The 20,898-nt window shown below is 40.8% G+C and overlaps 1 protein-coding gene across 3 annotated transcripts in view; it reads left to right on the forward strand.

The window, feature by feature from the left end:
* LOC132780337 (polycomb protein SCMH1) overlaps positions 1–20,898 on the forward strand; it is a 38,823-nt gene that overhangs the window by 11,912 nt on the left and 6,013 nt on the right. For 2 of the 3 annotated variants that reach the window (XM_060783985.2, XM_067460650.1), the window contains 8 exons: positions 1,311–1,554; positions 2,393–2,625; positions 7,358–7,484; positions 9,798–9,998; positions 11,957–12,139; positions 15,211–15,342; positions 18,117–18,320; positions 19,890–20,032. In XM_060783985.2, coding sequence (XP_060639968.1) covers positions 1,311–1,554; positions 2,393–2,625; positions 7,358–7,484; positions 9,798–9,998; positions 11,957–12,139; positions 15,211–15,342; positions 18,117–18,320; positions 19,890–20,032 — 1,467 coding nt within the window. The remainder of the gene's footprint in view (positions 1–1,310; positions 1,555–2,392; positions 2,626–7,357; positions 7,485–9,797; positions 9,999–11,956; positions 12,140–15,210; positions 15,343–18,116; positions 18,321–19,889; positions 20,033–20,898) is intronic. The other variant, XM_060783986.2, reaches the window with a different exon arrangement.

A 20,898-nucleotide genomic window follows, 5' to 3' on the forward strand; every position in this document is an offset into this window, starting at 1 on the left:
AATCATCATTCAAAAATGGGGTTTGTATTTTCCTAAACCAAGGCGTGGTGTATTAATGACAAGAGGGCCCTGTTTCTTGAGCTGGAGTGCGACACTGTGCACGATGGGTTGCGGAAACAGTGTCGACTTCTTCCATGACGACTTCAGAAAACTTGTTCACCGTTGGCAGAAATGTATCCAACTGTCTGATGATTATGTGGAAAAGTGAATAGTGGTAGTTAAAGAGTACATTCTAAGGATTATTTCTGCATTTCATTTATTAAAATATTCCCATCCAAACCCAAGTAACGAAGGTGGAGGCATTACTTTTCATTCAACCCTCGTATATATTTGATTGCTCCCCAAACCTTCGGTTCCTTCTGCCATGGCAGCATCTCTGTTAGGAAGCTCAGTCTGTGCCATCTCAGAGGCTCTCCAAATGGGTATGAGCAACCTTCAGGTTATCGTATGAACCTATGGACCATCTCCCACCTGAGACCATTTGTGGACACTACTCACAGTACTGCAGCGTTTTTATCTGAAAGGGATGTATTTTGAAGACATTGGCAAAAGAGCTATCTGGTCCACATATCTTTATGCCACACTACTGAATAGATGCTAGGTCCAGAAGAGATGCTGCTTTTGGCAAGATGGTATTTTTTGCATGTGTGGCATGGCATACCACCTTCTATTGTTAGTGGCTTGCTAGTCACACATTTGTGTGATTCACAGAGATCACGAAGAAGGACAGGTTGCTTAGCTGAAACTGTATTTCTTTCAGTGGTCATCTGTAAAATGCCACGATCCTGCCCATCCTGTGTCATGAACATCCAAGTTGCATTGTCTGCTGCCTTGAGGTTATGGAATTGGAGATTTGGGTGGCAACTACATTTATGTACCACAGCAGTGCAGAGGACAATACATCAGATAATGAAAGGAATGACAGTGGTGTGAAATCTTCTGACAAGGAAGATTAAAATGTTTAAATATGTAAATTTGTTTCTCTGAACACTTGTATGTTTTCTCGAGTTGTTTTCAACATTGTTTTATTAAAAAGTTGCTGTTTTGGAACCAAAAAAGGGTTATTCCCCTCGTGTAATAGTTGCACCACTTTTTTTTGCTAAAAAAGAGGAGGAAATGTGACTATTATACAGTGAAATATGGTATCTCTGTTTGGGCATGAGCACAGACACCATATGAATGATCAGGCTACTTTATTAGATCATACAATACTTGAAGTATAAATCTAAGTATAAAATTATCATATATTGTTATAATAAGTTTTATTTTCAAGCTGGGGTGTGTTTCTTTTTCTGTGTCCTTTTGTCCAGGAACCACCATCTCCATCCCAGAATTTCTTTAAGATTGGGATGAAACTGGAGGCTGTAGACAGGAAAAATCCACATTTCATCTGCCCAGCTACTATTGGTGAGGTGCGAGGTTCTGAGGTCCTCATCACTTTTGATGGCTGGAGAGGAGCATTTGATTACTGGTGCCGCTATGATTCTCGAGACATCTTTCCTGTTGGCTGGTGTTCACTGACTGGTGACAACTTGCAACCCCCTGGAACAAAAGGTGAGTGTACTCTCATACTTCTGCCACATTAAATCAGTGCTTTTTCCAATAAAGGAGGATATAGCTGTGAAGTGGCAACATAATGAGTCTTCTGTGAAAGTTATTGTGGCCGAAATAACTTGTTGACTTGAGTGAGGAGGAGAAGCCAGTTTTGTCTCATTTACGTTTGGGACATAAGGGTAGCTGTCTTTCGGTCTTCCATAGAATTATTCAGAGCCCAATATATGTCTACCATCAGCTCTGAATCTTTGGAAACCTGTTTGAGTAGCATAAAAGAAAATTTCACTTACAATCTATGAGAAACCCTTCTGATGATTACTCAATTAATGGAATATTTTAAGTCCTTGCAAATAAGATAGTAAAATGTGGAGTAGACAACATTGGTGGATTTGTAATTAGTTGAGTGAAAATAGGGCACACCCCAGATTTGCAGATGAAATCAAATTAAGAGAGGGTAATGTTAAAGGTTTTCTCCTGACATTAAGTTCAGTCGTGTCCAATTCTGGGGGTTGGTGCTCATCTCCATTTCGAAGCCAAAGAGCCAGTGTTGTCCATAAACACCTCCAAGGTCATGTGGCCGGCATGACTTCATGGGGCATCGTTAATTAAGAGAAGTAGCTGGTAACCCAAAGACTGTGTTATTCAACTTCAGAATGACGAATGTATCCTTTCCTTTTGTTTATAATTTATACAATGAAATGTTCACAGTAAATTTTGGATTAGTCTATCAGATTAGCAGTCTATGAAAAAGTAAGCACTTGTGGCAAAAAGATACAGTTGGGAAAATATTGTGGTGGTAGCTAATTGTCTTCTTTCCCTGCAACTCCTTTTGCGGTAGTGATGATTCCAAAGAGCCCATTCCCTGCCATTGATGTGATATCAGAAAAGAGCAATATGCACACTGGTGTAAAAACTATCCTGGAGCATCAACCCGGACAGAGGGGCCGCAAGCCTGGTCGTAAGCGAGGCCGGACACCCAAGTCTTTGATTTGTCATCCCAATCCCAACCCCACAAAGACAGTGGAGCCTTTGAAATTCCCCAAAAAGAGAGGACCAAAGCCTGGCAGTAAGGTAGGTGTTGTGTATGCACAACAGTGGAGTACATATCCCATCACAATCAGAATCAGTTCTGCTTCAGTGCTTTAGAAAATGAAAGGTGGGCAATATAGCCATAATATAAAAACAAACAAACAAACAAACTAGTAATCGAGTTCTGAGCACACTGTATCTACTTAGTTAAAGCACTTTTTTCTCACTTTCTATGCAAAAAGTATCTGGAGAAATTGAAGGTGCATTCAATAAAAAGGTACCCTGTGTCTGTAGTTTAAACAGGCATGACACAAAAGGAAAGGTGAATGGGATGGGAATAGTTAGCCCCAAAGTATTTCCAAGCAGGTAAGGGAAGAACTTCTCACAGTTTGGTTTATGCTTCTCCTACTTCTCCTAATACCGTAGATAGGAAAAAGAAAGACGTTTAGTGTTCCCAAGTGATCTGGATAGGACTCGTCTTTGTTGACTGATTCTTTGCTCCAGATCTTTTTCCCCCCTGTTCCTCTAATTTCTTCTTATTTATCTAATCCTATTTTTTAAAAACAAGCACATTATATACTCAAGTGTAAGCTGACCCGAATATAAGCCAAGGCTCCTAATTTTGCCACAAAAAACTGGGAAAATTTATTGACTCGAGTATAAGCCAAAGGTGGGAAATGCAGCAGCTACTGGGAAATTTCAAAATAAAAATACATACCAAGAAAATTACATTAATTGGGGCATCAGTAGGTTAAATGTTTTTGAATGTTTACATAAAACTGTAATTTAATATAAGACTGTCCAACTCTGATTAAATCATTATTCTAACCTTGATCAATGTAAATGTGCTTGTGTATCCTTCCAATAATCACCATAGTTTATTTTAACTATACATTTTGGGGAAATGCTGTGTGTATATGAATAAGAACAAGTGTGAAAGACTGGCATGGGAAGGGGGTGGGAAAGAAGGGCTGGAAACGTGAAAAGTTGGAATGGGAAAGAGTGGTTGAGAAAGTGGGAAAATGAGCAGAGCAAGAGGTAGTAGGAAAAGTAGGAAAGATTGGGGTGAGAAGGGGGCAGCTGAGGAAGGGGGAATGAGTGAGGTGTGAAAAGAGGGGCTGGAAAAGTGGGAAAGACCCCAGTCTAGAGTGTGAAGGGGGGATTGGGAAAAGCTGGGGAAATTGGGGTGGGAAAGGGGCAGCTGAAAAGATTGGGATGGGGAAAGGAAGATTGCAAAATGAGCAAGACTGGGGTGCAAAAGGGGGGGGGGGTGCTGGAAAGGTGGAAAGATTGAAGTGGGGACAAGTGGAGGAGTGGGAAAGACTGAGGTTGGAAAGGGGGCTGGGAAAATGGGAAAGACCGGGGTGAGAAAGGGGCTGGGAAAGTGGGAAACTGTGGTGAGAGAAGGGGCAAGACTGAAAGAGAGGCTGGAACCTGGGAAAGGCTGAAATGGAAAGGGAGCTGGAAAAGTGGGAGAGAGGGGCTCGGGATAGTAAAGACAGGGATAGGAAGGGGCAAACTGGAAAAAGAAGACTAGGTGGAAAAGGGGTGCTGGAAAAGTGTTGAAAAAACTGAGATGGGAAGGACTGAGGAGAGGATGGTGCGTGGCCTCTCCTCCCCTCTCGGCACAGCAACCCAGGGTTTCTTTCAGCCCCACACCTTCCCACCAGGACTCTCACTCAAGTATAAGGGGGGGGGGGGGGCTTTTTCAGCCTAAAAAGGGCTGAAAACTAGGCTTATACTCAAGTATATAGGTATTTTTAAAAAGCCACTTTGCTTTTCCTTAAAACTCTTAAAGCCCCTACTTCCAACCTCCTTTTTCTTGGAGTATGAAATTCAGAGTAATTTCTCCATGCCCCCCCCCCCCCCCGTGTCATAGAAAGCTTATAAAAAATGTAGGACAGCATCTCTGACCTAACCAGTGTCTCTTCCTTTCCTCTGAATCTGATCTCTTCTGGTAAGGGCAGAACATGCATTTGGAGGCATCAAGACTGGCAGGAGATCTGTGGGTACAGGCAAGTAAGGAAAAAACCCTCCATAGCACTGCATTTTTGGCAGCATCCATCCAGGCTAATTTGGGTCAGGTGTCAGGAAGGCAATTGTCCCAGTATTGCAGGAGAGGGGAAGGACAGGGGGCGCTCATAAATTATTGGGAATGCAGTCATTGCCAAAGAGGCCACCACCATTAGCACAGCAAGAGTGGGAAAAACCCAGTGGGAGGGCAGGTGGTTGGAAGATGAGCATATGATTTCCCTCTCCTTCCCCATATTGTGACAGGCATGCTATGCCAGAAAGGGTACTGGACTCCAAAGGAGAACAGATAGGGATCCCATCTCCCATAGTCTGTTTTTGCACAGCACTCTGGTGATCAGAAGGAACAGTTTTGGATCTCAGGAGGGCCATGACACTAGCAGTCAGAACTCCACGACCAGATGGATTTTCCTATGTTGGAAGCAAGGAGGAAGGAGATACTTCTTCAGACATGGATGGCTGTCATCTTGAACATGTGACGAGAGAAGTAAACAGGGGCTCGTAAATGCAGCAGAGGACATCTCAACCTTCAGTTATGATGCAGCCTGCCAAGGCCAAATTTACGAACCCCTCCATAAGAAGCATAGGAAGCATTACCATGACCATGGTAATTTTGGACTCCGAACTTGGAATGTATCTCACTCCCAATAGCTACTGTGTGCTAAAACTATAAACCTACAAGGACTTTAACTTTGGGCTGTTTACATTGGGACTTGGTTTGAATCCTACATTGTTTGTTTAATCGGGACTTGAAAAAACACGACAAGTGAGGTGGTTCATATTCAGATACCAGATGGAGGGAGTTGAAGACACTACTCTTCATGATCATGTGTCTACACTATCATATAATCTAGTTCAAATCAGATAACCTGAATTTTACATGGCAGTGTAGAAGGGGCCTCAAGTATTTTTCTTTAACAGTTCTTTTCCCAACTATTGCCACTTTGGCACTTAGGGTGCTGGAGCTGAGAGCAGTCTTTGCAAGCCAAGAAGCTCTTTATCTTCAGACCAGACTCAGTGATGTTGTGGTTGGACCCAGCCTTCATAGTTCAGCCTTCGAGTTGAACCTTCATAGTTCAACCTTTGAGTTGAACTCACCCTTTCATAGAGTGTAAGAATTTATTTTCTTGTCCTTCTGTCTGCATCCTTTGAAGAAGCTGGAAAAGATCCAGCACACACCCTGGATGAGCACAGTGCCATCTGAATGTATTTGAAAAGCAGCTTCCAGTCCTCAGATGCACTATTTGTCTCCTTCCAACCATACTCCAAGGTCAAGAAGGTCTCCGCCTTCATCATGAGCAGATGGATCAGGTTGTGCCTGTTACGGGACACTGGAGATCTCTCCATCAGAGGGTGTTATAGCACATTCTACCAGGAGATCTGCAACCACAGAGTTCTTTCCACCTGAAAACTGAAGAGCACCCATATGGAAATCAAATTCCATGTTTGTCAAATATTAAATATTTGACAGCTTTGACTCTGATGAAACTGCCTTCTAGGCATCTTCTAGCCCACTCAGGGAGACTCTGGTAAGTCCCAAGCTACAATTGGTTCCTCCCTTATGTGCTGGAAAAACAAATGTTGGTTCTTACCTGTGATGTGTCTGTTTCCAGCAGATAAGGGGCAAACCTCTTGACCCACCCTTTTGGGTGCTGGCATGGTACTTATGTTGAGTTATACGTGGTGCTTCCCTACGGGGAGCAGGCTAGATTCTTCACTGTTCTCTCTCTGTCTACTTCTGTGTGTGTCCTTCAATCTTAATAAATTGGTTTTTTTCCCCCTCTGGATAATTCATTTTTTTCTGATGTAATAGTGAGTGGCCTTCTAGGATTAGCTTTTTCTATGTGGAGAAGTGGGAGGTGCAAACCCAAACTACAAGAGTTCCATCCCTTATTTGCCGAAACAAACATGTCACAGTTAAGAACCAATGCCCCTCTATCTAGGCTTTTGTATGAGATTGTAACTCAAAACAATTTAAGCAAATAGATCTCTGGAAAAAAGGGAGCAGCCATACTTGATTGGCTTTCAAGAACCGTGTTCAAACCACGGTACGTCTGGTTAAAAGATTGTCAAGCAGCAAGTCACAGAGAGGGTTTTCTCTGCCTGAGACATTGTATAGCTGCTACCAGTCACAGCAGATGGTACTGAGTTAGATGAACCATTAATGTGGCCGGGTATATATGATTCCTATAAACAAGTTAACTGAAAGTGCTGCTATTATCTGAAAGTCCCTGATAGAGCTCCACCTCTCAAACTGAGCATGTTTAGTCTGGCTAATCTCTGGATGGGTGACTTCCTTTGAATTATGTTTAATACTCTTGAATTCTTTAGAGCACTGTTTCTCAAACTCTGCTCCTCCAGATGTTTTGGACTTCAGCTGCCACAATTCCTAATAATTGGTAAGATGGCTAGAATTTCTGGAAGCTGAATTCCAAAACACCTGGAAGAGCACTGCTTTAGAGGAAGGGCAGGATCCTAGTGCAGTGAACAGATTGAATTGTTCACCTTGTCAAAAATTCCTTTGCAATTAACTTTAAGTGAATTCTTTATAGCTCTCTTGTTTGATGTTGTTATCATTTTTTATCCTTTGCATTTGTAAATATTTATCACCAATGTACCATTTTTCTGATTTTCCTGAGAGGAGATCCTTAATGCTTTGTTATTTACATGAGAAACTTACTGTTTTTTGCCCTTTAGACGTATTTTTTATAGTAACAGTTCTTAATATGGTTTCCCTTTGCAGAGAAAGGCTCGAATTTTACTAAATCCAGCACCAACTTCCCCTACAACCAGCACCCCTGAACCTGACACTAGTACGGTACCACAGGATGCAGCTACTATCCCTAGCGCTGCTATGCAGGCCCCTACAGGTAAAGAATTTCATCCTTCCTCCTATCAGGGTATACCAGTTATATTGACATGAACATACAGATCTAGTCAGGACCTGTTCAAAGGACACAACTTTGAACAGACCAAGGCACTAACAGTACAAGATACAGCTTCATTGATAACAAGTAGAGATAAAACTATGCAGCAACAGAAAATAGAACCAAAGAAAGTGTGTTCACGCCCTTTCAGCTTAATATTGACACAGTGCTTCAGGCCCTTGGGCAAGGGACTGACATTTCCCCTTCCCAAAACTAAGATAAAGGAAATTGCCCCCAAGTGGAAGATCTATTCCCTGGCAGGGCTGACTATCTAAGAGCTTTGAGATACTACTCAGAGACTTGGGAGGGATTTCGTTTCCTCCCTCTGTTCCGCAACTGACAGAAGAAGAAAATTCCTGTTCTCACACAGAACTTCTTATCAACACCAAGAATTAACACAATCACCCTGGCTGCATGGTAGTGTTGTTCATTCACAACCTTAGTCGTTGTCCAACCCCCCCCCCCCCCCCCGCATTCATTCTTCCATACATTTTTTCTGTTGTTGAAAATCTATCCTAGACAAAAAACCTGGGTAGTGTATTCCAGTTGCGCACTTGAAGAGTCTACCATTCATAAACAATCTAGATTATTGGTCTTTGGGGTAAAATGATATAAGAACTTTTGCCTTGACATGCAAAAAGAAAAGATATAGTAGTGATGGGGGGATTTGAACTACTTTGATATTTGTTGGAAAACAAACTTTGCCAAGAGTACGAAGTCCAACAAATTCCTCACTTGCCTTGCGGACAATTTTATTGTCCAGAAGGTAGAAGAGGCAACAAGGGGATCCGCTATTCCAGATCTGATCCTAACCAACACTGAGGATCTGGTCAATGGAGCGGAAGTGGTGGAACCCTTAGGGGGGAGTGACCATGTACTTCTGGAGTTTGTGAGACTAAGGACGCTTCCAGACAGCAATTTATTGCAGGCAAAAATGGGTTAAAGTAACCCATTTTCACCCATGTTGCTGTCCACACAGATGCCCAAAAGAAGTGGGCTTTCCCGTCGCTTGTCCCCATAGCACCATTATAACTGCTGTGCTAGAATGGGGACAATCCAACCCCCACCCCAAAAAAAACCCTTTAAAATAAAAGGTTGTGCCAGGAAGTGGGGTGGGGTGGGGAACTCACCAATAGTTCCACTTCATACTGGAAATAAGTGACTAGTGCAGTGCCGCATGTTTCGGTCCTGGGCCCAGTACTGTTCAACATCTTTATTAATGACTTGGATGAAGGTTTAGAGGGCATGCTTATCAAGATGCCACTGTATTAGGAGGGATAGGTAAGACAGGATCAGAATTCAAAATGACCTTAATAGATTTGAGAACTGGGCCAAAACTAACAAAATGAATTTCAACAAGGCAGAAAAAAAATGAAATGCAAAGATACAGGATGGTGATGCCTGGCTCGATAACAGTCCATGTGAAAAAGATCTAGGAGTCTTTGTGGACAAGTTGAACATGAGTCAACTGTATGATGCAGCAGCTAAAAAAGCCAATGGGATTTTGGGCTGCATCAAAAGGAATTTAGTGTCTAGATCGAGGGAAGTCATGGTGCCTCTCTATTCTGGTTTGGTTAGACTTCACCTGGAATACTGTGTCCAATTCTGGGCACCACAGTTCAAAAGAGATATTGACAAGCTGGAAGGTGTCCAGAGGAAGGCAGCTAAAATAAATGATCAAAGGTCTGGAGACTGTGCACTATGAGAATCATCTTAAAGAACTGGGTATGTTTAGCCTGCAGAAGAGAAGGTTGAGAGGAGACATGAGAGCCATGTATAAATATTTGAAAGGATGCCATAAGGAAGAGGGAGCAGGCTTGTTTTCTGCTGCCCAGGAAACTAGGACTCGGAGCAATGGATTCAAATTACAGGAAAGGAGATTCTACCTGAACTTTAGGAAGAACTTCCTGACTGTGAGAGGTATTCAGCAGTGGAACTCTGCCTTGCAGGTTGGTGGAAGCTCCTTCCTTGGAAACTTTTAAACAGAAGCTGGATGGCTGTCTGTTGGGGGTGCTTTGATTGTGCTTTTCCTGCATGGCAGGAGTTTGGACTAGATAGCCCACGTGGGTTCTTCCAATTCTGTTATTCTATTATTATTATATGATTCTATGATTGTTCCTGTTTTCAATTGTATAGCCCTAAAGAGCTGGCAGGTCTCAGTGTTGAAATATACAGGAAAATAATTATAATTTCCTTGTATTAATTACTTAAGGCTTCTGTACTTAAGGCTTCTGTCTCTCCTCACCCCTACTACAGTTTGTATCTACTTGAATAAGAATGGTGACACTGGGCCTCACATGGACAAAAAGAAAGTCCAAAAACTCCCAGACCATTTTGGGCCGGCTAGAGCATCTGTAGTACTGCAGCAGGCAGTCCAGGCTTGCATTGACTGTGCTTATCATCAGAAAACTGTCTTCTCTTTCCTGAAGCATGGGCATGGAGGCGAGGTCATTTCAGGTAAATGGACCCTTTATCTAACTTTTTCTTTGTCTGGGCCAAAAACCCTTTGTCTGTGTCAGAGATAATTCACTACTTGAGATTTGAGAGCCATCCTTATTAACTTTTATGAAAATCCAGATTGATCCCTGCAATCCAGTGCCCGAAAGAGAGGGTATTATACCACCTCCCCCAACCCTACTACTGTTTAGCCCTACTAGAAGTTTTCTTCCAATGTCTAATCAGAATGTAATCAAAAGTAACTTCTAGTTTTTTTAAAAAACTAAACACAGACAGTAATATAAGAAATCCATAAAAGAATTAGATACAAAAATAACCACATGCTTATGGATTTCAATGGCTTCTTGGTGTAGCCTGACATGGTAGTTGTTAGGGTGGAACAACTCTATGGCCAATGAAATCCACAAGCATGTGGACAATTACAACAGAAAGGAAGAAACCATGAAAATGAACAAAATCTGGCTACCAGTATTAAAAAAAACCCTTTAAAATCATAACAGTAAATAAAGAACAACACTCAAAAAACAGGGGAACTCCAGACAAGAAACAATCAGGGACAGCTAATCACCTCTCAACAAAGGATTCCAACAGGCAGTAAGAAGTCACTTCTTGAAATTGCTAGGCCATTAAATGCTAATCAAGGTGGCCAATTGAAACATTCACACCTACCTCCAACAGGCAAGAGTTCTTTCTCCCATCCTGGACATTCCACAGATATATAAACCCCATTTTCCTGGTTTCCAACAGACCTCACAACCTCTGAGGATGCCTGCCATAGATGCAGGCAAAACGTCAGTAGAGAATGCTTCTGGAACATGGCCATACAGCCCGAAAAACTTAAAACAACCCAGTAATTCAGGTGCTTTTGTTTCCATTACCATTGAGATGAAAATTGTTTTGGAGAGGAAATATATTCAAATGAGTAGTTGCATTCTTCAGTTGTGTGTGTTGTCTTTCTGATCTAATTTCTTCACAGCTTTTTAAAAAATGAATTGAAAGTGATTTTTAAATTACAATACAAAATGTAAGGTATATTCCATCATAAACCCTGAATCTGTCCTGTCCTTCAGTCTTGGTTTGAGTAAGTAAGAAAATCTGAAATAATTAAACAAAAACAGTTCATTGATAAAGAGCTTGACATGGATTAAAAACAAAGTAGAATTATGTTATTATATTTATTCAAATAGCAAAGAGAAGATTGATTTGCAGAGATTTCCAAACATACTGAAAGTGCCTGCATGGTTTCAACATCATGCTGATGTTTCGAAAGCAAGATTTTAAGATGTATTTATGAGATTTCAAAAGCAATATATTCTCATAAGTATTCAGAGATTCTCTGTTCTTTGTAATCAGAATGCTCCAAATGTCACACAATTTCTATACTCTGCGATGCATTTCAAAACATCCAAACTAATGTTTGATATTTAGATTTATATAAATCAGGGCAAAAAGTAGCATTCCATTCACTCATTAAGTTGAGTTTCAGGAGATATTGTATGTAGTTCTTCTATCTCAGATTGCCTCTGTTATAGGTTGCTTTGAGTTTTTCGGGCCATATGGCCAATCATAATAATAAAACTTTATTTGTATCCCGCTACCATCTCCCCAAGGGACTCGGTGCGGCTTACCTGAGGCCAAGCCCACAGCACATCAATAAACAAAGGCGATAACAAATAATCAATACAAAACAGTTAAAATAAAATAAGATAAAATAAAAACTCAAAAACAAAAAATACACAATAAGCAATATCAATAACAATAACATACAGCATTTAAAAAACAATGGCCAGGCCAAATGTAATAATTAAAATTTAAAATGCTGGGCATGAACAAGGTAGATAAGCTAGGATAGGGTTTTCAAAGAAAGATGAGGGCGCGTAGACAATCCTAAATCAATATAGTAGTATTCTCGCTTCTGTTAACTTTTATATTCGGCTTTGGCTTCTTTCTTCTACCAGCTGTGTTTGACCACGAGCAGCATACTCTGAACTTACCAGCTGTCAACAGCATTACGTATGTTCTCCGCTTCCTTGAGAAACTCTGCCACAACCTGCGCAGTGACAACCTTTTTGGAAACCAGCCCTTCACTCAGCACCATGTGCAGCACTCCCGCGAGTATGGACATGACAGGTACCTACCAGGTAGGAGTTGGTGCCGAGAGATGTTATGGCCATCTCTGTAGACTGAGAAAGTTTTGCAAACAAAGTGCGATGCTAGGCTGAAAGCCAGTAGTACAGAAATATCTGTGTTCCAGTTAAATGCTAATAATGTCGATGCATTCTTCCTGCAAGTTATTATGTGTTCCATTCCTAAATCTTGAGTCACATTAAGATTTTTCTTGACAAATAATTGGATGTGCTTATAGGACTTTTCTCTGTAAGCATTAAGAATTTAGGTATTTCAGATTCCATGCTCTGATCCGCATGTTTATTTCTTTGTTCAATGTACATCCCAGCTTCCTGCATCAAAATGGTGTCCAAAGTAGCCCAATGAAGATGATTTTTCTATAACTCCTGGGGCCTAGTCCTATTTGCATTTTTGCAGACAGAACACTTTTTGAACTTGGTTCCAAGGAAGAGGTGTGACTTGTTGAAAATTGGGTTCTAGTGGAGAGCAATTAGGAAAATGTCTTGGACCAGCCGTGTCTTTGGTGTAATTATAAGGTAAATGCTGGGGTGACAGAGGGAAGACATAGGAAAGGAGTTTAACTGTGTGAAAGCAGCAATTATATATATGTATATTCTTGTCAGGAGCGACTTGAGAAACTGCAAATCGCTTTTGATATGAGAGAATTAGCTGTCTGCAAGGACATTGCCCAGAGGACGTCCAGATATGTTACCATCCTGAGGGAGGCTTCTCTCATGTCCCCACTGGAGCTAACACCCCACTTTCAAGAATATTGAAACAGGTGGAATCTCCGACTGGCTTGCACCTTCATCCTTTAGTCCAAATATTCTGATTTTTGAGCCTTTCTTCACAATCAAAAGAGATTATATGATATTCAGAAGTCATCCAAGAGAGCTTTAAATGTGATCATATACCTCTCTCACCTCATCTGTACATTCAAAATGCCAGCAGAATGTATCCCAGTGCCTCCAGGGTTTCCCAAGAATTTTTATTTTCAAAAAACTTGACAACTGTATAGCAGTCTTTATTATCATCAGTTTAATTTCTTTAGTTCAATATAATGAATCCATTTAAAACTGATTTATATATAAATATACATACTTATAAAAATTCAAATATTTGTGTTCAAGTCAAAAACGTTTGACAGAAATCACCACAAAAAAGTATACAGTGTAAATTAATAGGTTATGTACCCTGTGCAAAGGCAAAGACAAGAGGCAGAGACAAAAAGTGTCTGCACTTCATTTATTTTCTCTTGCCCAAAGCTAAGGAAGGAAGGAAGGAAGGAAGGAAGGAAGGAAGGAAGGAAGGAAGGAAGCCTTCCCTTCTCCCTCACCTTTTTTGGCCTGAGCAGAGTTCAGTAGCAATATGGGGAAAATGTTTTGGCAACTGAGGTAACACAAAAGGGTGGTTGGAATTTGCTTTATGGCTGCCACGGCATATTTTAAACCACAACTAATGTCAGACACTTTTTATGCATTTTTGTCGTTTGATTGTCTAGGCTAACGGGGTTTTTTTTAAAGGTTTGGGTAATGCTTTATTTTGAAATTATTAACACTGGTTAGCATATTCAAGACTACTAATTTACAGACATATATCCAATAGGAAGACACAGTAAAATTGACAGTTTTTATTATTCCCTCCTCCATGTGACATATGCAGAGTTACTTAAGGAGTAACTTATGGAGCCACCCATGGACACAAACAGACCTTCCTTCTGAAATGGTTGGAATTTGGAGGGAAGAGTATGTTGCTTTTTTCCCTTGTGTTGGAGGAAGTATTAAATTTCATTGCATGATGTACAATGACAATAAAATTATTCTATCTTTCTAAATACTTTAAGCATTCTATGGTTATGGGACAAGTAAGTGAGAGGTAGCCAATGTGCTTCTGATGCCCTGGTGAATAGAGATCCCTGGGGGATTTGCTCTGAAATGACCCTTTTTCTGGAATGAGCCAGGAATTTGTGTCTATGGGTTTGCCTTAAGTAGGCTAACGGGTTTTAATGTAATTATGTTTTATTAGTGTCATTATGTTCTATTTAAGTACTTGTATTTTTTCTTTAGTTATAAGTTTACTGATGGAATTTTGTATTATTTTGATTGTGTGAATCTGATTCTAGCATTGAATGTTTGCTTTTTTATATGTGTACTGCCCCTTGAGGGCGGCCTATAAATTATTTATTTATTTACTTATTATCTAGTTTATAGGGGTTCACTCCTGATACTGCAGTGGCCTTTTTGAATTCTAACTATGAAGATTTCAAACATTATCCTGCTAGTGTTTGCAATCTGTACTGTTGCTTGGAGTATCACAAAGGTCTTGGTCATTCTCAGAGCTGCAAAGACTATTGATTGAATTACTTGAAAAACTGAGGATAAAGGTCATTCTAGAAAAGGTTACAGCTTCTACCATAAGTCTAGACCATATAGGCATGTTCTAGTCACCCAGCAATGTTTTTCTTTAACACTTTTCACACTCAGCTTTACAACATTTTCTCTGTCTGTAAATAATATACTGTACCACTGTTCAAAGACTGACAGTAGCTCTATCAATCAACTTTATATTCTTACACATTTAGAAACAGTGGTCCAATTTCTCTAAGTAAGGCAGTTCTTCTGAGAACCTTTTCCAAAAGTACCACTGCAGACAGTTAGAAGAGTAAACCTGGATAGCTATGAGAAACCACAGATGTCTTCAAATTGTTTGTGAAGAGATATTTCATCATTAGCCATCAAGGCCTTTGTTGAGGAATTGTTATGACTTTGTATTTAAATGCTCCATGGAAAAAATTCATCTACGGAAACGAAAGAAAGGCTTGAATGGGATACACATTTGAAAAGTATAGTAATGAAGGAAAGCATTGGAAATGGTTCCTTTATTAAATTCTTTCTCTATTGGGTGAATTGATAAACCTGACAGGCGATTTATATTTTAGTTAGAAATCTTAAGAGCAGTCATGCAATTCTGTAACCTTTGCCACTTTATGGCCACTGTATGTTGTAGAACTTGCTTAAGACCTCAGCCAAAGCTATTTCCCGAGGGAAAACTCCAATCATAAACAGGGCTTGTTCTCTCTTCCTAGACAGAAGCATTTCATTAGACGGCTCTCTACAGGGACCAGGTCGGGGTTCAAAGAGATATTTCCAAGATTCCCCTCCATACAGTGCTCCTCTCTCTCCCAAGTTACCAAAGAATGACCATCACCCTTTGGAAGGTGAGCACAGTATCATTTTCCCTGTCTTGCTATAATAAAGCAACATAAGTAGATAAAACATATCAAGATGTATGATGTAGTCATATGCACTGTTCTTCCAGCCTGCCGTTTGTTATGTTAGATCTGTCCAGGCAATGTCTTCCTGCCCTTGGATGTTAATGTCTTGAATGTACAAACAGGATTGCAGGGAAGGAAAGTGGTGTCTCCCATGCTATACTAGACTGCCTGCTTCACCCCTCTTATCTATATATAGCAATGAGATCTGAAGGAACCCATTAAATTTGAATTGTAGAAGTCTGACATTTAGCAGTTCTTGCTGGGTTTTGTTAATATCAGGATAGGAAAGAAGGCACTTCTGTGCATTGCTTTCAGAAATTGCTTAACGTCTTGAAGCATAACATTTATCTTTCCTTATATACAGTACAACTACTCAAATTGTATGAAGGCAGTCCAACTCACTGTGTGAGTTTTTCTGCAGTAATTTTCATTGGAATCCCTTTGGCAAATCAACTGCCTTCTCTATAGTGAAGCTGGGTTTGTTCCTCAGAGCAAGCATTTACCAATAGACTGTTAGCAGACTTTGCTTGAGCTTGCCCACTGCTTTACAATCTTTCCCATCTTTGTAGTTACACTATTTATTTATTGTATCAGAAGCGGACCGAGGGTACAGTTGTAATGTATTTAAAAACAACAAAGTTTTAAAAACTTGGCATTATATTAAATGTCCTTTGACCAGTAGCTGGCCACTTGGAGTGCCTCTGGTGTTGCTATAAGAAGGTCCTCTATTGTGCACGTGGCAGGGCTCAGGTTGCATTGTAATAGGTGGTCTCTGGTTTGCTCTTCTCCATATTCGCATGTTGTGGATTCCACTTTGTTGCCCCATTTCTTAAGGTTGGCTCTGCATCTCGTTGTGCCAGAGCACAGTCTGTTCAGCGCCTTCCAAGTCTGCTGTGTGCCCAGGGGGAGTCTCTCATTCAGTATCAGCCATTGCTTAAAGTTCCAGGTTTTTAGCCTGCCACTTTTGGACTCTCGCTTGCTGAGGTGTTCCTGCAAGTATCTCTGTAGACCTTAGAAAGCTATTTCTTGATTTAAGGCATCGGCATGCTGGCTGATGTCCGAACAAGATGGGCTGGAGATGTCACTGCCTTGGTCCTTTCATTATTGGCTGCTACTTCCCACCAGGAAATGTAATTATATTAATAAGAGGTGAATGCTCCATTCAATAATTCTTATCAGCAGCCACCTTAGATGGTTTCACAAGGGTGTCTGTTTGGAACCCCCATGTTCACAGCCACTAGTCTCCTGAATATGATTTGGGGTATTGTTACTTTTGTACTCCGTGAGCTTCTCTAGAACCATTTAGTTGGATACTGGGAAGAGAAATGCTAGGCTTGGTTTTAGCTCCCAACTACTACAGTAACGATGGTAGTGCCTACCTCTTTGAGCCAGAAGAGCCAAAACGCTCTATGTAGAAGAAGAAAAAAGAATCTTATTGACCATCTTTCTTACCTAAATCTTTTAATGTATGGGTGATATTTCTCATCCACTGTACAAAGTATGATCATGACCAGCTGAATGAAAAAGTTACCTTCTACCTATGATCATCATAGACATACTAAAGTGGGGGCCCTCCTCCATCTTTCAGTCAGCAAATGAAGCTTAATCTACACAAGTTTCTTCCTAATGCTAAGGTGTGCCAAGAAAAGTGGAAATATGTATCAGACTTCTTATTGTAGCATCATAGAATCATAGGGCTGGAAGAGATCACAAGGGCCATTCAGTTCAACCCGCTGCCCTGGAGAAACCAAATCAAATGATCCTGACAGATGATGTGACGACCCTGACTGACATATTTTTTTAAAATGCCGACACCTGTCAGAAACCAATCTGTCCCCCCCTCCCCGATGCCACTTCAATCCAGATGGACACGCTGAAACAATGAGTTTTGCTCTGGGAATCGCAGAATAAAAACTGAGTTAAAAAAAACAACGCATCAACACTTAAGTGCTTTCACTCAGCACTGCAATAATGGTGGGTACGATTTTTTCTTCTAGTGTAGATAACCCCAGAGGTACAAACAAGTGATTAATCTGTCGGGAGATTTTTGGAATTGCTACTTCTGTTCAGTGGTGCAGTGGATTAAACCGCTGAGCTGCTGGACTTGCTGACCAAAAGGTTGGCGGTTCGAATCTAGGGAGCTGAGTGAGCTCCCGCTGTTACGCCCAGCTTCTGCCAACCTAGCAGTTCGAAAACATGCAAATGTGAGTAGATCAATAGGTGCTAAGGTAACGGTGCTCTATTCAGTCATGCCGGCCACATTACCTTGGAGGTGTCTACTGACAACGCCAGCTCTTCAGGCTTAGAAATAGAGATGAGCACCACCTTCCAGAGTCGGACACGACTAGACTTAATATCAGGGAAAACCTTTACTTTTACTTTACTTCTGTTCAGTCAGTGAAAACCTCTTAAATCACAGGGATTGTGACTCATGTGTTCAGCTTACTCAAGTTTGCCCATCCATTTTCCATGGTAGCTCACTAATATTGGAAACAGACAAAATGCTAGACTGGATGTTGCTTTTCCATCAGATGGTGTTTCCTAGGTGCCAGTGTCAAGTTATGAAACTTTGTCACGGATTTGTTTTGCCATGTCACTTGAGCCTGCTCACAAGCAAGCACCTGGAGCATAGCTAATTGCTTTGTAATTAAGTAGTGTAGGATGCCCAGTCCTGGACATTTTTACATGTTCTCATCAGTGGCTTCTGTGTCTTCCAGGTGAAACGTTTGTAATGAACGAAGGTCTCCCAGGTCCCTTGGAGCCTCGACTGGACCCTATGGACTCTGCCCTGAATGCTGTCACTGCAGCCAGTCCCAGCAGGAACTCAAGAGACTACCGAATTCGGGGATACAGGCATCTTCATCAGCCTTCCAGCCTCAGTCAATGTGGTAACTCAACCATGCATAGACTCAGTACTGGGGGTAAGAAAGCTAACACACTTTCTCTGTGAAGAAGATGTAGTTGAAGTATTAGAAACACAGGAACAGAGTCAATAACATTTTAGGCTTAGTGTGTCTTGGGCTGGTGGATCATTTTATATGAGGGGCACTATTAGTATTATTTTTGTATTAAGCTTCACTTTTAAAAAAAGAGTGGTGTTGAAGATACAGGGCTCTAACTACCGCTGTCCTCAAGGCAATATATGGTTCTGCTACAGAGGTTTTTTTGTAGTTCAAGGAATGGGTTAAGTCTTTAACAAAGAATAATTACAAAATAGGAAGAGGTAAAATTATGCTGTTCAAGGGTGTCTGGGTTACCGCTCAAGTACTATTTCATTAGTAGTCACTGTTAATGTATTTTCAGCTCAGGCCAGGCTATTCGGCAGATCACATCTCCCAGTATGAACCTCTTTGGGCCCTGAGATCCTCAGGAGAGGTCATCTTAATCCCACCACCATCACAAGCACAATTGATGGAGATAAAAGAGAGGATTTTCTCTGGCTGCCCCCCACAATTCTGGAGCTCCCTCCTTAGGGAAGCCTGAATGGCCCTCCCTGCTGGCCTATTGGCAGGCTAAATCCTTCCTTTTCAGACAGGCTTCTAAAGATGGAAGTTTTCAAGACTGACAGAGGATGCTGTATAGTGTTTTTTATATGTAATTTAAATCGGTTTTTAGTGGTTTTACTTGTTTTAACTACAGTATTTATTTTTAATACTCCTGTGTTTAATTCTATTTAATTTTGGTTTTAAATTATACATTATATTGTTTTTAGCATCACTTTTAGCTCCTTTTAGGAGAAAAAAGCAGCATATAATAATAATGTATTTCTTCAATTCTAAGACACACTTTTTCTCTTATATAAACATCTCTTAGAATAAGGAGCCCTCGGTGGTGCAGTGGGTTAACCCCTTGTGCCGGCAGGACTGCTGACCAAAAGGTTGGAAGTTCGAGTCCAGGGAGCAGGGTGAGCTTCTGTCAGTCAGCTCCAGCTTCTCATGTGGGGACATGAGAGAAACCTCCCACAGTATGATAAAACATCCAGGCATTTCCCTGGACAAAGTTCTTGCAAACAGCCAGTTCTCTTACACCAGAAACAACTTGCAGTTTCTCAAGTCGCTCCTGACATACACACAAAAAATCTTAGAATCACAGGTGTAACTTACATATTGTTGTTGCTGGTGGTGGTACTGAAATTAGGCTTCATCTTACAGTCAAAGGCATTTTACAGTTGAAGAAATATGGTAATAATATCAACAGTAACAACTGTCTTTCTGTATCGTCTGACCTTAATGTTCACCGTCTCCATACATACCTGTGTGTGTGCATGTGTGTGTCTTCTTCATGTAATGACCAATAACTCACTGGAGTGACCATGTTGTAACCATTGCCACAAAGCTGACTATAGGACTTGAGAATGCCAGTTTGAGTAAAGTCATAATTTTAATCAATTTTATAGGGTTTGGAAATGTTGGAAATTCAATGTACTACAGAGCCCTTCCATTCTTGACCCAGCAGCATATAAATACGTGCGTTTGGTGTTTTGTTTCTAGTCTCTGACAGATACCTTGCTCTTCGAGACAGTTCACAGTTAGGCGCCCGGGACCCTTCTGCCTGGACAGTGGAGGATGTCATGCAGTTTGTGAGAGAAGCTGACGCCCAGCTGGGACCCCATGCAGACCTCTTTCGTAAACATGTAAATATTAATACTCTAAGAATGTGGGTTTCTCCTTGGTTAGACCAAGTCTATTCTCCTTTTCTGGCTGTAAATACGGCTTCCCAGTTTATTATTCCCACTGTCAGTCACATCTGGACGTTTCTAATGGGAGCTTCAGTATCTAACTTTTACAGCCCTGTCAGAGGAAATTAAGACCAACTATCCACAGTGATCACAGAAGGGCAATTCTAGTGTGATTTGGTGCATGCATAGAATTCGGGCACTGTATGTGTAGTGAACGTATTAGTGTACAGACATAAATGCGAGTCGCTCTAGGGCTGAGAGCGGCGGTTAACAAATGCATCAAATAATAAATAAATAAATGTCCATTTAAATTGGTGTTGCTGCTCCCATGGCCTTTCATGAATAGTATAAAAAACAATTATGGCTTGGAAATTTTATGCTAATTGTGTATATCCCCCTCCAAAATCTGAAATTGTCCCTATGGTTGACTGAGATAGTGATGTGTTTGCTTTTTGGTGGTTCAGTATACACAAAAATATTGTTTCATGAATAAAAAGCATTGTATAAAAGTATTGGATTTGAAACATAAATGAATTTCATGTTTAGACTTGGGCCCCATCTCCAAGAGATCTCATTATGCACAAATATGCAAAAAAAACCAACAACAAACATTTCAGTTAAAGGACGCTCAACCTGTATTTCCTGTATTTGCCCCTAGGTGAAAAACTCCACTTTCAGTATTTCTTGTGCATATCTCTTTTAAATCTTAGCTCAGTTAAAAATTCTTTGGACATCTATTCTGGTTGTTTTACACTTCTTATTTTTTTCTCCTTGCTGGCACTGTTTGCAATTGTGCCTTGAGTACCTCACTTTTGAGAAAC

The sequence above is a fragment of the Anolis sagrei genome, chromosome X, assembly GCF_037176765.1.
Source record: "Anolis sagrei isolate rAnoSag1 chromosome X, rAnoSag1.mat, whole genome shotgun sequence".
NCBI lineage: Eukaryota > Metazoa > Chordata > Lepidosauria > Squamata > Dactyloidae > Anolis > Anolis sagrei.